We start from the raw sequence: 15,613 nt of genomic DNA, 5'->3' as shown, positions 1-15,613 counted from the left end.
CCCCCGCCCCATTCAAATAACTGCCTCTCAGGAAACATGGAAATTAAAGAGCAAAAAAGGTGAACCGTTCCTAAGGAGGCCTCCCATTAAGCCATGGTAGGTGAAGCTAATATACTTAAATCATATCTGTGAGGCCATAAGTTGGTATTTGCACATTTTATAGAATTCACAATCTCTCGTAGAAACAACAGAAGATATCTACCCATTGAGTAGGATTTGGAGCATAGTTTTATTATTTGAAATGCTAAATAAAACTGTATAGATGTTTGAACTTTGCTTTTATGATCCCATTGATTAGAGTTTATGGGATCCTGAGTGAACTCATGACTCAGGCCCTCACAGAGTGTCTTTATGAGCAGCTACCACCTGCTTCACAAAATCCACTTTGAGATGGGTTTCCCGTCCAGGGAGAGGCTGCCACGTGCTGGCGAGAGGTTCGCCCCCTCGCTGCAGAGCCACGCCTCTCTGCTTATCTGACTTTACTGCTGTCAGGAAACCTTTTGCAGCCTGTTTCATGACCACCTTCAGGTAAGGCTGCCTCCGGCTTCCTCCAGGGGCCACAGACAGCGCAGTAAGAGCCGCGGGCTGCGTGCAGTCCAGGTTCTGCACCGCTCGTTGGGACCAATGCTCTGCCCACTTCAGACTTCATCTGTCTCATCCTTAAAGCACGACTCGCCACTTTGAAGCCAGTTAGCTACATGTGCGGTCACTCCGTGTGGCCTTTTCTGGTGTGTCCCCTTCCTTTAGCCTTCCCGTGGACATCACTGAGCTGCCCCACACCTTCCTGACGTTCTTCAGTAGGATTGGCCTAAGGTTAAAAGATGATTTTTTTTTTTTACCATATTCACACTTTTGCTGAAAAAAAAAAACTTTTTAAAAAAATATTTATTTTTTAGTTGTATGGACACAATACCTGTATTTTATTTATTTTTATGTGGTGCTGAGGATCGAACCCAGGGCCTCACAAGAGCTATACAAGCGCTCTACTGCTGAGCCACAACCCCAGCCCCCCAAAATGATTTATTTTATCAATGCTGTCCCTCAGTCATGTATCACTTATCTTATTTTATGTTTTTTTATTGTTTTTTTTTTGGGGGGGGGTGGTACTAGTGATTAAATCCTGGTACCCTTAACCACTGAGCTGTAGTCCCAACCCTTTTTTAAATTTTTATTTTGAAACAGGGTCTAAGTTGGTTAGGGACTTCCTAAATTGCTGAGGTTAGCCATCAACTCACAATTGTCCTGCCTCAGCTGCCCCCAGGTCACTGGGACTACAGGTGTGCACACCGTGCCCAGCACTTTCCATGTAGTGAGCAGGCCTGTGCTAGGCGCTGGGGACTAGAGGTCAGTGGCCGTCCCCAGTTATGGTTTACTGGAAGAGAGACACTTGAATACAGTGTGATGAATGTTCTGATGGCCAAGGGCACACAGGTGGTGGTGAGCAAAGGACTCCTGGGTGGTCACAGACCAGCAAGGTGAACAGGTGTGGACAGGAGGCTGCAGCCAACAGGGAGAATAGAGGTCTGTGAGGGGCAGGGGAGGGGCATGTCTGGGACTGCACCCTGGAGGGGTGGGGAGCCAACAGGGCATCCAGTGAGGAGCAGGGACACAACTAGACGCCAGGTTGCATGTCTGTATGGTGGAGAGGACAGGAGGGCTGATCCTGTGACGAGGGACGGGGACAGGGATGAGAACTCAGAGGGAAGAAATGTGATGAGGGATTGCAGGGACTTGGAGAGGAGGGAGGGGGTTGACATGCTACCCAGAGGCTGCCTTTGGAGGCGACTGAAAGCAAGTCTGTATGTGAGCAGCTGGCGGACGTCACCCTCAGCACCACCGTGCCCTTCAGAGCTCGGCCTCTCGACGTGGATTTCGTCATGGCTCTAGAGAAAGCAAAGCATCGAGAAGTTGTGGAATTTGGTGATGCCACACATGGTGTTTTAGGAAGAGGCTCGAGATGGGACACTGAAGGCAGGGAGTCCAACGGCAGCAAGAGGAAGAGAGAGTGGTGGCCCTGCCTTTAGATGAAGGACCTCAGTCACGGGGGGACATTGATGGGGACCGAAAGGGAAGGGCTTGGATGCCTGTGGGTGCAGAGACAACAACTTTGCTCACGTCTGCTCATTGATTCCAAGCTACAGATGCTTCCGTGTGCTTTGTCTGTCTCACCTGAGCATTCCAAGTCCAGGCAGCCACGCCGTAGCACATAACCGGCTGTCTGCCCAGACCACGCCTTGGCCTCCCGTTCTCCCTGCCTTCCAGTGTGACACAGAGTTGGAAAAGCTACAGCTCTCGAGAGAGGTCCTGGTTTGGTGTCAGATCTGGGAGCGCCCCCCCCCCCCGCCACCGGGGTCAGTAGGAGCTGGGTCCAGGATGGATTGTGACTGAGCATGTGTGTGGTCTCAGGACAGGGGTGTTGAGGGTGGGGGGTTCTTAATGGCTTTGAACCAGGGACTTTTCAGACTTGCCTGGAGTTGGGGGAAGCCCCTCCCTGCAGCCATGCCTGCTGGGGCTGTGTGGGTCCTGGGCTGGACTGCCCACTCAGGTCCCAGCCAGTTTTCTAGACCTGAGGTTTCTTCTGCCTACAGCGAGCAGGGTAGAGGTGACGCTCTCGGGAGGCATTGTGGAGACAAGCTCTGTCTGTCGCACCTTCCAGTCCAGCCCTCAGGTTTCCGTGGACTGATGGGGGTGGCTGTTAAGAAGCGGGGACTCTGTCACTGTCATAGTCAGAGCAGCCTCTGGGAAGAAACCTTCTTACATGGGAATGCCCTTCTTTCTCAGATACATTAAGGAAACAAACATCAAAAATGACCCAACTCAACTCAACAACCTTATCAAGAAAAACTCTGATGTGCTCACGTGGACCCCACGGCCTGGAGCCACCCTTGACCTGGGCAGGATGCTGAAGGACCCAACAGACAGGTTTGTCTTGAATGTTTATGGAAGATGAAAATGCTTTATAAACGTGTTTCAGTACTTTGAGAAAAAAAAGGGCTTCTCTCTCACTCTGGACAGGCTCCTGTCTTGGAGTCTGCTGAGTTGCTTATTAAGCTTCCTATGCCATGAGATCCACATAGCACCTTGAAAACTATAGCTCTTATTATTTAAGTTAAGTAAACTAATACATATGTTTCAAATCTCAGGGAAAAGAAGACAGTCTGCTTCCAACATTTCATCTTCACCTTACTAAAGGGTGAAGAGTAAGTTATTTTCTGATATGGATCAGCTCAAATTTTGCCGCAGTCCGGCTGCAGCAAAATAACCGGGGGGTGACGAGCAACTTGTGTAGGGATTGATACAGCAGGAGTAGGAGCCGTTTATTGCAGGACAGGAGGGGTATATATACATTCCACACAGCTTATCTTAAATAACATAAACTAGATACAGCAGTCAACCAATCAGGAATCTCCACACTTAATGGCTCACTGGCGTTACTTCACAAACCACTCTCTCTGGCAAAATGCCAGGCGCCATTCTGACTTGTTTACAGACTCTAACAAAATTTATGTTGCTTTATATAAGTAAAAACAACAAACAAGAAAGCCCGTCTTCCCATCAGCGCAGACCCTGCCGACCACCTGGCCCACAGGCATCTCCTCAGCACAGGCAGTGTGAGTCACACTGAGGTCACAAACAGCAGGGTTCACACTGAGGGCACAAACCTGGACCTAAGTCCTCTCCCTGAGCCAAACAGCAGCCCAGGTTTCTTCCCGGCATTTGAAGTGCACTAATCTGGGGGAGGGCCGTGCACCCCTGGCCCAGCCTTGCCACGTCTGCATGGAGGGTCAGTCAGACCATTTTGCCCGTCAGCTGGCTTTCCACCCAAACTAGCTCCCAGTCAATCTTCATGAAGTTTTTACATGTCCATCTTTCTTCTGCAGCATCTTGGCCTCGGCCTCAATCCCACTGCTCACAGCTCCTCACCTGGCTGCCTGCAGTGACCCTGACTTGTGTGTGCACCTGTCCCCCACCCCCACATCCAGCTCCATGCAGGCATTTTTCAGTCTGCAGGTCCCACACCAGAGGGGGGTTGTAAAATCAGTGTCACCTCCCACAAACGCATCTCCATTAAAGGACAGAATGGGGTGGAATGGAGGAATAGAGCAGAACAGAACAAAATAGCAAAGGCCCGCGGGCACTGCACCTAAGAAGGGTATTACTTCATGAAACCTCTGTTCACAGAGAGCCCTGGCTCATGGATTCTGATGTAGAGGCAGCTCTCGCTGGGACTAGAGGCTAAATGTTTGAAAGCTCCTGTCCTCATTGCTGACAAGTGAATCTTTCTCCATTGTAAAACCATTCCTGTTCCTTCCCTGCTTAAAATTTCTTCAAGATGTCCCCAAAGTCCCCAGGACAGAAGTGGCTCTCCTCTTCAGGTCAGGCGTGAGAGGTGGTTATCAGTGGCGCCCAGGCGCTCTCGTCATTCAGCACTGGGCTCGTCATCTCCCTGGAGCCCCAGAGGCATCCTGCTGCACTCATTAGCAAACTTGAGTGAACATCAGAGGCCGGAGGGACTTACAATGCAGCTCCCTGGGTTCCCGTGCAGGTTCCGAATCCATAGATCTGAGGTGGAGCCCAGGAATCTGCATTTGTAGCCTGGTGCCACACCAAGGGCTTCTGGGAAGCCAGAGCCACTGGTGTTGGGTCTCAGTGCTAACACTCAGCATAAGGGACACAGAGAGTAAGAGCTTAAGGCCTCCTTTGGAGGGGACAGGAGAGGTGCCTCTGCAGTCCTTGGCATTTAGGGATGTCTTAGGAGGGGGAGGCTGGAATGGGGATGGGGAGAGGAGGGGAAGGGACAGGGGGCTCCAGCCAGAGGCAGTGGTGGGTGCTGGAGAAGGGGATAATAGCACTGTGCATTTTGTGAGTGTAGGAATTTCAGAGTGATGGACACATGCGTTGATTTAGGAATGATTTATTAAGCGCCTCCGTTCACCAGACCTCACACGGGTACAGGGCATACAGCTGTGGGGAAGTCCCTGCCCTCGGGGGTCTCACGTGCCTGAGTTCAGGGCTGGTGAGAGAAGGAGCAGGAGGCGTGGACAGGACTCCTCAGGGAGGCCCGGCTGGAGGAACCCTGCCCCTGGCTCAGGCGGAACTTTCCAGCAGCCTCAGCCTCTGCTCCGGAGGCCTTTGCCTTCCCCGCCTCGCACTCTCCCCTCACTGTTGTCCCTCTGTGTCTTTAAGCAAGGGCATCGTGGAGCCTCCAGAAGGGACCAAGATCTACAAGGATTCCTGGGACTTCCAGCCATACCTGGACACCCTGCATGCCGCTGTAGGCGACGAGATCTTTCTGCACCCATCCTGGATAAAAGAATACTTCACCTGGGCTGGATTTAAGAATTATAACCTGGTGGTCAGGGTATGCCTCACTGTTGCTCCCTCGCATGGTGGGGATACACGGAGTCCCCTCTGTCTACCAATCTGTCTGTCAGTGAGTGTCATCACGTCCTGCCGCCCGCCTGGCAGAGAACAGATCTGGCATTGTGAAAAACATCCCCTCCTTGTGCAGTGGGGACTGCCCTGAAGTCCAGCGCAGTTTTATTTGGAGGCATCCGTCCTCTCCTATCACTGTGGGCTGCCAACGTCTGTGTCTGTCTGTGGGTGTCTCATTTTGGTCTCGGTGTTTGGCATGGCAGGGATGAGTACTCAAACAGGGGGGCGAGGAGGTGGGAGCCACCCAGAGGGTGGAGACAAGGGAGAGGAGACAGAGCAGGTAATTTGTACCCACAGATGTGCTGAGGACAGAAGGCACCAAGAGTCGGGCTAGGTCGGACACACCCCGGCCACAGCAGTGCACAGGGCAACCAGACAAGAGCTCAGGTTAAAACCCGACGGCAGAGCTGGAGGTGTACGCGAAGGCAAATCAGCTACCAGCAGACGGGGTGCAGGGAAAGGGGCCTGAAATGGGCATCAGGACTGCCAGGTCAACGAGCAGCCAGCCAAGGCCACGTAGTGGGGCAAAGGCTAGGGATGGCACCAGGAATGCACAAACCTCAGGCCCTAGAGACAAGTGTCGGTCACCCTCAGGGAGACAGCTGTTCCCCAAATTACCTATCAATCCCTGAATATTAATGCCACGCAGCACCCTGCTCAAAAACCGTGACTCCCCAAAACCTCCCTGGGGGTCATTGCCCGTCTGTGACAACGTTTTTGCTGGTCAGTAGTGAAAAAAGTAAAGATGTGGTTATGCATGTTGGTACAGAGATATCACCTCTTTTCCTGGGATGAATTATTAGTGTTCCAAGATTGTTTTCGAGGCACTGCCATCTTCCTTGAGTGACATACAAGGACAGCAGATGTCAGACTTTTTTCCCAAGTCATCACTTGGCAAAATAAAATGTTGTTACCTGGGTTAGCTCCCAGATGTTTTTAGGAAATTGTCTTTGAAATCTGAAGACCTGGGAGCTGGGGTTATGGCTCAGCGGCAGAGCACTCTCCTAGCGCGTGTGCGAGGCCCTGGGTTAGATCCTCAGTACCACATAAAAATAAATAAATAAATAAAATAAAGATTAAAAAAAAAAGAAATCCAAAGACCTGGGAAACATGGGTCTAAATGATATTTCACTTGGACAATTAGTATGGAAATGAGGGGAAACATTGCAGCTTTCTATGAGACTTGATGCGTGGCTGCCCAGAGACGGACAAGCAGCCCACGTTTTGTTTATCCCTCACCTGATGTGCTTAAGATCGTGACGGCCTGCTCTGTGAATCGGACTGAAGGTAGTGGTAGCAAGCAGTTCTGCTTGTAGAAGGCTAGGGTTCGAATGTCCTCCAGGCCTGGGGGTCGGAGGGGGACTAACCCAACTGCCAACACACTGCTGTCCTTCAAGGACATCAGGCCCAACATTCTTAGGGTTTGTCAAAGACCTCGACCCCCAGTAGATGTTCCCCTTCCATGTGCACAGATGATCGAGACGGATGAGGACTTCAGCCCCTTTCCTGGAGGGTATGACTACTTGGTGGACTTTCTGGATTTATCCTTTCCTGAAGAAAGACCAAGCCGGGAGCATCCCTATGAGGAGGTAAGCAGCATCGGTGGAGGGGCCTCCTGCCTCCTCCCTCCCTTCCTCCTCCTCCCCTCCCCGCCTTCCTCCTTTCTCCCTTTCTGGTTTTACAATAACTTTAGATTAACAGCGTTTCAGGGACAGCACGCGTATTGCTGACCCCCTACTTTGAGATTGTGTATTTGTCCCAGCTCACAAGCCTCTCTTAGCTCAAGTGCCCCTCTGCCTCTTCCTGAGCCATCTGTGGAGACTGGCTTCCCACCTGCTTCCTTCCAAACACCCTCGGTCTCAGCTGCTGTTAGACCTCGCTTTTCCTCTGTCCAGTGGCGTCTCCTCCCCCAGGTGGACCCACTGGGTGTCACAGTGAAGGAAGTCAACATAAACCCATGTGTGAGTGTGTTGTCACACTCCAGTTCTGAGCAGACCCCTCAGCAGCAGGGGGTCAAGGAGAGAGCCAAGGCTTGGGAGATGGTCAAGCTTGGGACTGGTGCCCAGCCCTGCTGGTCATGGTCTCTGGTTCTGAGGCTTAAGCAAGTTCTTTCACCTGCCACCTTGGCTTTTCCCTTCCATGGGGCATGTTCCCACCGGGTGGATGCATTAATCAAATGATATAATATACATGAGCGTGCCTTGCAAAGTAGAATTCTGTATGAGTGTTGGAGTCACTAGGTAAGTTTCAAGTCTGCCCTTGAGTTTTTTGCAGGTACCATTTAAATGTGTGAAGCCCTGATTGTAACAGAGGTAATCGATGTGCTCTTAAATCGCACTCTAGTACATTGGCTTGGATCTTTACATTTCATGAAGTACTTGCTATTGAAGAGAACCTTATGCTGAAACCTCAGTAAAACCCATAATCACCTACCTGACTCACAGGTCTTGGAAAACTGGGGTTTTACATGTAAGAGCCCTGCACAAAGCACCGTATGGATTAGGAATGGGTTTACACTTTTCTTATTTTAATTTTTTTGAGATGGAATATCCTTATGTTGCCAGGCCTTGAACTCCTGGGCTTAAGCGATCCTCCCTCCTCAGCCTCCTGAATAGGAGAGACTGCAAGTGAACAGGACCACGCCTGGCTACGTTTCCTCCCATCTTAAGCAAAAGGAATCTTCTCAAGATTTGTTATATGACGTTTACCTAGCTTGTTCTATGCCAAGCCCAGTTTTACGTGTGTTGCAAGTATTAAGTCGCTGAATCCGACACAGCCCTAGGTACAGATACTACTCTTGTCCCATTCTACGATGTGATACTCAGGAGTGAGATCACTCACCAAGGTCATCCAGCGGGTAAATTGTGGTGCAGGGCATGGGGCTCAAGCAGTCAGGCTCCAGAGTGGATCCTTTCAGCCCCTGTGTGGGCACTCATGTCTGGATTGAGAAAACCTCTAGATTAAGGTGTCTGCTAGTCTTACAGGAGAATCACCTTTGCAAGGGTTAACACAAGGTCATTTAAAATATCTAACTTGATAACAAGTCGCTTTTTCAAAGCTTTTCATAATACATCCACTGGATAGAGTGCTGACTCTCCTGCAGATTCAAACACACTGTGGGGTAAACCGTGCCTGCCGTGCCCTCGGTGGGCTGCGGTGGGGCTCGTGGGTGGTACCTCCTAGGGCCTGAGTGAGAACACCATACATGTGGTTTGCATCTACACTTGGAAAAGACCCTCTTTGTGGGACTTAGAGCCTTCTCATATTGCTTCCATCCTTGTTGTGTGTGTTTGTTTGTTTGTTGCCTTAATTGCCTTGCAAAGCCGTAACTGTGTTCTTTTTTGTCCCTAGACTCAGGCCCGCCTTTCTCCTTCTCCAGTCTGGGTGAGCTCCGGGTCTGCTGCAAACCCACCTCCTCTGCTGCTTCCAGACCCTCCATGTCTTCCCCGTCCTTGCTCCTCCTTTCTGGACTTCTGCTTCACCAGCAGCCTGAGACAGGGCGCCTTTCCCCCACTGCCTGGGTTACAGGACAGCGTGGCCGACATGGGGTTGTAGGTGGCTAACCTTCCCATAGACACCAGTGGCATGCAAAGTTCCTCCAAAGACAACGGATGCCAGCTGACCCTTCCTCCTTTGTAGATGACTGTAAAAATGATGAGTCCTTGTTTCCCAATAAAGAGACATGGGCAGGCTCATCTCAGGCCGGCTGCATAGGGCAGGACTTGTAACCCGTGGACTTGACCTGAAGGTGCAGACCCCACACTTCAGTGCTCAGAGTGGCCCATGGCAGGTCTCACAGAGGGATGGAGCTGGGTGGGGACGGCATCATGTGGAAAGCAAAGCCAGATCATAAGCCAGCAAGCCCTACTGAGTTCCAGCTCTGGGTTTTACAGAGAACTTGAAAATACAGATTTTCATGTGAAATATACAGAAATGTAGACAGTTAATTCAACTGTGTTAAGGACTGTGACTTGGTGAGACAACACCCTTTTGCTCAGGGGTCACCAGTATGCTTGGAGTCATGAAGGTGAGGAACCATCCATAGGCTGGGGACCCTGTGCCCAAATGTTGGGGGCCCTGTTTTGAGCTTCACAAACATACTCTGCTCTCATTCTCCCCAGACATCAAGTCCGTGCGTTCAGAGAACCATCTGAACGTATTTGGTGAGGACCGTGCGTGGGGGTAGGTGAGGGGCCAGCTGTTTGGTGGACATGCATTTCTGCTCATCTGTGGTCCCTGCCCGCGCCCTCCTTGTCCAGGCTACTTCCACATCCGCTCTGCAGCCTCCATCCTGAGCAAAAGGGGTGTTGTCTGCCTACTGTCTATTTGCTCAACTAGGTGGACTCTCCGGTCAGTGACCTCCTTCCTTTTCACCGTGGCAGCTTGCACCTGTGTAATTGCTTGGTCAACATTTTGGTTGGGTCTGGGAATGCAGAGGAGGCAGGGGATGTATGACAAATCTTGTCCTGAGCTCCGGTGACACAGTGCCCTTGTCCTCCCTCCCTTCCTGTGCCTCTCAGGCATTCTTCAGAGTACCTCCTCTGCATCCAGAACCTCTTCTTTCCCTCCAGAATGTGTGCACAAACCACTGTTTTCCTCCAGTCTCTTCCTGAGTGAACTCATCTGCTGACTTCACTTTTCTGCTAAGGATCCCCAGATCCACGTCCGTCCTGGACTTCTCCGTGCTCTGGTCATGTGTTGGATTCTTGGCTGTCAACTGCCTGCTGATACCATCACCCCGATTTCTGAATGCTTGGTACCTCATTTTCAACCAGTTCAAAATCCAACCTGTCATCTCCTTTCTCTAAAAACTGACCTGTCTGCCTTTCTATCTGGTCGTGGGCATCATGGGTCCCCAGTCAGCCACGGCGGAAACAGGGACACCATCCCAACTCTTCCTGTTCCCTCATCCTCAAATCTAATCGGCCTCCAAGACCTCATTTTACATGCTATTTCTCAGATCAACCCCCCAATTCTCCAATTTTTTTTTTCTGGTTGCAAGTTTTAAGTCACTGAATCCGACACAGTCCTGGGAACAGATACTACCTGCTACACAGGTTCTGACGGATAGGCTGTTACAACCTGTCCAGTCTCAGGATACCATCCCTTCCTGCTGCTGATATGAAATCACTTTTTGTCTCTCTTCAGTTTCCTAATACAGAAGCCAAGCCTCCACTGGCATGAGATCACACAGCTCCTCTCCTGGTTAGAAAGAAGGAAGTCCCCACACAGCACCCTAGCCAGGCCACCCTAACCCAACCCAACTGGAGAATTATGTTTCTACATCTCTCCCGGCAAAGACACAGATCCTCTAACTTCTCGTAACCTCAGTTCACAATGATATGATTGTTGTACAGGAAGGGAGCTGGAAAGGGAAATAGATCCAAACGCCCATCTCCAGTCATCCGTGCCTTTGAATATGACACCTGTCGATGATGAAAGTTTGCCTTCATTGGCTTTTACAGGGTATTTATCAGGAAAAGAGAAATGTGAGGCTGATCCTTAAGCTTCTGTAAATGCTACGCAGGTTCTGACAGATAGACTGTTAGAACCTGTCCAGTCTCAGGATACCATCCCTTCCTGCTGCTGATATGAATTCACTTTTTGTCTCTCTTCAGTTTCCTAATAGAGAAGCCAAGCCTCCGCAGGCATGAGAGCACACAGTTACTCCACACAGGTGGAGACACGCGCCATCTGCCCCCTCTGGTCCTGTGCTACTCTGACCATCCAACAGTATTAGCAGTGGAGGATGCTTAAGGGTCAGGTCCTAACCTGCTGAAGTAAGCAGTCCAGCTCTGCCACAGGCTGGACACACACAGGCTGCCCTGAACTTGCAGGCTCTGTGTTACCCTGGACGTCCAGGTGGAGAAGTGGACACTCTGCTTTGTAATAACCATGATCACAAACACGCGTCCAATTCTTACTATGCACCAGGCCTTGTTTTAAGAATTTTATTTGCACTGGCTCATATAATCCTCATGACAGTCCTATGAGGAATGCTCTATTGGGTTCATTCCACTTGCACGTGAGGCACAGAAGGTACCCAGGCTGCTCCGCTGAAACCTGGATTGGAACCAGCGGTCTGCCTCAGTGGGCTCCAGGCCCTGCGTCCCAGACTCCTGACTCCCCTCCAGTTCTCTCCCTCCATGCCACTGCTCTTCACCTCCCTTTCCCTCAGCTATGCTCTCTGCTCCAGGTGACCCCGTACTCCTGTCCCCCTGCTGGCTGGGGCAGCTGCTGCCCCGGGCATGGGGCTCCACGCCCTGTTGGGCCTGGCCACCCTGAGAGCTGCTCCCGGTCTGTTTCAGATTCGCAGCCGGGTGGACGTCATCAGACACGTGGTGAAGAACGGGCTCCTCTGGGATGACCTGTACATAGGATTCCAAACCCGGCTGCAGCGGGACCCCGACATATACCACCACCTGTAAGTCTGCAGCACCTGTCCCCCACCCCTGGCCGCAGCAGAGGACGCTGGGGCAGGCCCTTCCTCAGCGAGCTCTCTGGAGGCAGATCTGGCCGGGAAAGGACTCGCCAAAGGGTCATTTGCCCCTCCACGTAGCAGTGTCCTGATCACTCGGGAGGCGGTGTTGAGTGGGAATGGCAAAGGCTTTACAAGATAGCAAGGCGAGAACCAGGAGGGGGCTCAGGTGGCAAAGACGCGGTCCTTGAATTCAGTGAACCCCCATGTCCCCCTTCGCCTCCGCCCAGCCCTGACGGCGACCTGGGTGGACGAGCTGGTTTGTGGGAATGGCCGGCTCCCTGCGGCTCGCTCAGCCTTCACAACTGTTCACAACTGTGCAAGTCTTTGCACTCACACTTGGAAGACTTGAACTGCACTCTCAGAAAAGGCCATTTTCCATTTTCACGCTTGGAAAATAATTACCGAAGAATAGAGCATGCTTTCTAATCCTCTCATTTAAAATGCCTCAGAAAAACCCACCATCTCGTTTCTGTCTTGAGCCTGCAATTACAGGCGTTTATTCAAACTTTCTTTTTTTTTTAAATTTCCTTTGAATGTTATAGCTTGAAATTTAGAAGAAGGTGGAAGTATATAAAACACAAAGTGACCCCACCAGGTACCTCCCAGGAAACCACATCTGTTTCCTGCCCCACCCTCCACCCACTCAGGGTCACCCTTGATAACAGTGCCCATTTCTGGGTCCTTTGGCATTTCTCTAAATAGATTTGTTTTCAATAAAATGTCCTGTATTGTTGGGGGTAGGGCAGTATCCTTGCTGTTGTTTTTAAATGCGGTTTCAGTGCAACTGTTGTGCAACTTAACACCCAAATACATGGGGACCCGCAGGGCACCCCATAGCCTTTTAACGGCTGAAATGCACGCCCAAGTTTTGTTCATTTTCAACAGAGCATATACCCAGATTCCTGTCCTGACAGGATTCGGGGGAGAATGCAGCAACTTTGGGGAGATTCTGGAGGTTTCTTAATGAAAATAATTCATCTTGGGAACTTCTAGGCCCTAGATGCTGAAGATGATCTTGGTGTGCCATGTTTTGATAGGATGCATTAATGAATCTTAGGACGCAGTCACGGCCCAATTTATCTTTGTTGCTCTTAAAACAGAATGAGTGGGCTTGCCAAACAGTTTTCTCCTTACAAAAACCACACAAATTCACTGTGGAAAATTTGAAAAAATATTTTAAAATTAAGACCACACATAATCCCATCACATTGACAGAGCAATGGCATGTTGGTGTCTAATTAATCATCCTTTTTCTGTTCACAAACACATGCATTTTTTTATAAAAATAGGACAATGCTGTGCATCTTTCCACACTTTATCATCATGACTGTCCACATTCCTGCAGACTCTCCCTAGCCTCTTTGATGCCCGCCTCCCTGACACCGTCTGCCCATGTCCAGACTTTATGGAGCCCATCTTGGGTTGACCTCTAAGTTGTTTCCAACCTTTCACTGTCCCAACCCATGGCTGGGCAGATCAGCATGCAGCTCTATCTTGCACACTTTCTTAATGATTTCCTGAGGACAGACTCCTGGGTGTGTCATTGATGGGCCTGGTGAACACAGGGCTTAGGCCTTTGGTGCCCTCTGCCAAATTGTTCTTCAGAAAGCCAGTTCTTCATCCTATGAATAATGTACCCCAAGACACATTCACCTGCCCCTTTGCCAAGCCGAGGCCCTAATGCTTTTGTGTACAGCATATAAATCTGGGTTTTTTCACCTATGAGAATTCCTTAAAGCAAGGCTCATAACAATGCCATGAAAAAGACAGGCTTATCATGTTTTGAGGGACTCTCTGCATTCAACACCCTGAAAACTGTAAGCTCCTGAGCCCTGATCAGTTCAGAAATGCTGCATTAGGGAAAACTGAGAGCAGTATCCAAAAGGTCCTGGCAAAACGGGAGGTGTGGGGGTTTCCAAAACGTATTTCCCTGCTCTCTGTCTCCTACAGGTTTTGGAATCATTTTCAAATAAAACTGCCACTGACTCCACCCAACTGGAAGTCCTTCCTGATGCACTGCGGTTAGAGGGACCTGGGACTTCTCAGGTAGAGCACCCTGTGGATCTGGGAGACACTCTGCTGCTCTTTGTCACTTAAGTTAGCAGGCCCCTGACTTTCGGGGGTTGAGACAGAGTGAACGGTACAAGGATGCTAAAGTTTAAAAGAAAGTGAATAAAAGAGTGAGGGCATCCAGTCCAGGGGCCACACAAGCCTCGGTCAGGTTGACGTGAACACACAGCCATTAGTGAACAAAACAAAATCCATTCTGAGATGTCAGTGAGTGCTCAGAAATAAATCATGAGCACACAAGGATAGCAGCAGCAAAACAAAAGAGAAAATCTAAAGACGGAGTAAGATGGGAACCATTCCCTCCGCGTCCTGTAGACCTCTGGCTTCTCTGGAGTGGAGGAGGGGAGCTTGTCTGGTACACATGGAAGGGGCCACTCTGTCTGTGGCTTGAGGTGTCCTTTCATCGGACGAGTTACACACTGTTTCCAAATGCACGTGATGGGAAGGACCACACAGTCTTCCTATGGAGTCAGTCTCCCCTTGACTCTTGCTTTTGTTTATTTGTTCCACAGACAGCGACTGATCCCTTCACATTTTCCATCAATAAGCTGGTGACGGTTCCTCCCCGTAGATGATGAGTCCCTTCAACTAGAGGCTATTGCTTGGCCAGCCCCGTGCTTAGCACGCACCCAGTGCCATCATGACTTCAAGCAAGAAAGGAGCACATGCATCTTTCTCTCCCACTGTCAGTGAGACTTGCCTCTTAGATAGGCTCCCGTTGTCTTTACCGATAAAGTTAAAGGTCAAGTCGGAGCTTCTTTTACATCCTTCTCAGTTGCAAAGCCCTGAATCCACACTGTAGTCTAGCACAGGCGCAGGGTTAGGTCTTCTGGGCATGATCCTAAGCTAGAGGGTATGCTAAGGAGGCCCACTAGGCTGCACCACAGGTCACTCTTGTAAGCACTGGCTTGGGCTGAGTGGGCAGTGGGTGGTGGCCATGTGGACCTTATGAGCCACACAGGAGAGCCATGCCACATATGGGCAGCCACCCAGCAAAGTGCAAAGGGTCCGAAGTCGCATCCCAGTTCACATCCTAGATTCTCCCTCACCATAAAGCAGCTCTAGAGCTCAAACTACGTGCAAGAACGAAGATGTGTCCAATGCAACAAGAAAAGGGCAGTATGGAGATAAGGTTCAGTGGTTGTTCATTAGCAATCTCTTTCACTCACAGGGATGCCAGAGCACATGAAGAATTCAAGAATTTACCTGCTCCACCTTGATACAGGTTTATCCCAGAGAAACTACGCTTTATCACATAAGCATCGGATGTCATGCTGCCTTCATGAGATGTTTACAAAACTTGTGGATCACTACGCAGATACGCAAATATATTTTTCTGGGGGTGTTGCTCAGTGCCAGATTATATGCTTAGATGCATGAAGTACTGGGTTCCCATATATATATATATATATATATATATATATATATATATATTAATATATATATTAATTATATATAATTAATATATATATTAATCTCACCCATAATTCTCAATAGAAGGAAACAATGAATCCAATAGGAACAAGCCATGTATGCAAAACAAGGCATAACAAATTGAGATATGAATCCAAGCATAGAAGAAACAGGAAAAATTAAGTTTTAAAAAAATTTAAATTTTCAAAAAAA

The 15,613-nt window shown here is 49.8% G+C and overlaps 1 protein-coding gene across 10 annotated transcripts in view; it reads left to right on the top strand.

Annotated features, from left to right (window-relative positions):
• LOC107149301 (cytidine monophosphate-N-acetylneuraminic acid hydroxylase) overlaps positions 1–15,613 on the top strand; it is a 78,827-nt gene extending 63,214 nt beyond the window's left edge. For 7 of the 10 annotated variants that reach the window (XM_015494083.2, XM_015494086.2, XM_048799877.1 and 4 more), the window contains 4 exons: positions 2,782–2,922; positions 5,188–5,362; positions 6,909–7,025; positions 8,788–9,152. In XM_015494083.2, coding sequence (XP_015349569.1) covers positions 2,782–2,922; positions 5,188–5,362; positions 6,909–7,025; positions 8,788–8,991 — 637 coding nt within the window. In that variant the 3' untranslated portion in view covers positions 8,992–9,152. Of the gene's footprint in view, positions 1–2,781; positions 2,923–5,187; positions 5,363–6,908; positions 7,026–8,787; positions 9,153–11,744; positions 11,861–13,867; positions 13,964–14,499; positions 15,114–15,158 lie in introns of those variants that run through there. The other 3 variants (XR_007346284.1, XM_015494085.2, XM_015494084.2) reach the window with 3 other exon arrangements.

Source organism: Marmota marmota, unplaced genomic scaffold (genome assembly GCF_001458135.2).
Source record: "Marmota marmota marmota unplaced genomic scaffold, marMar, whole genome shotgun sequence".
Taxonomy (NCBI): Eukaryota; Metazoa; Chordata; class Mammalia; order Rodentia; family Sciuridae; genus Marmota; species Marmota marmota.
The sequence above is the reverse complement of the archived record's forward strand: the minus strand, read 5'-3'. Positions and strand labels throughout refer to the sequence as shown.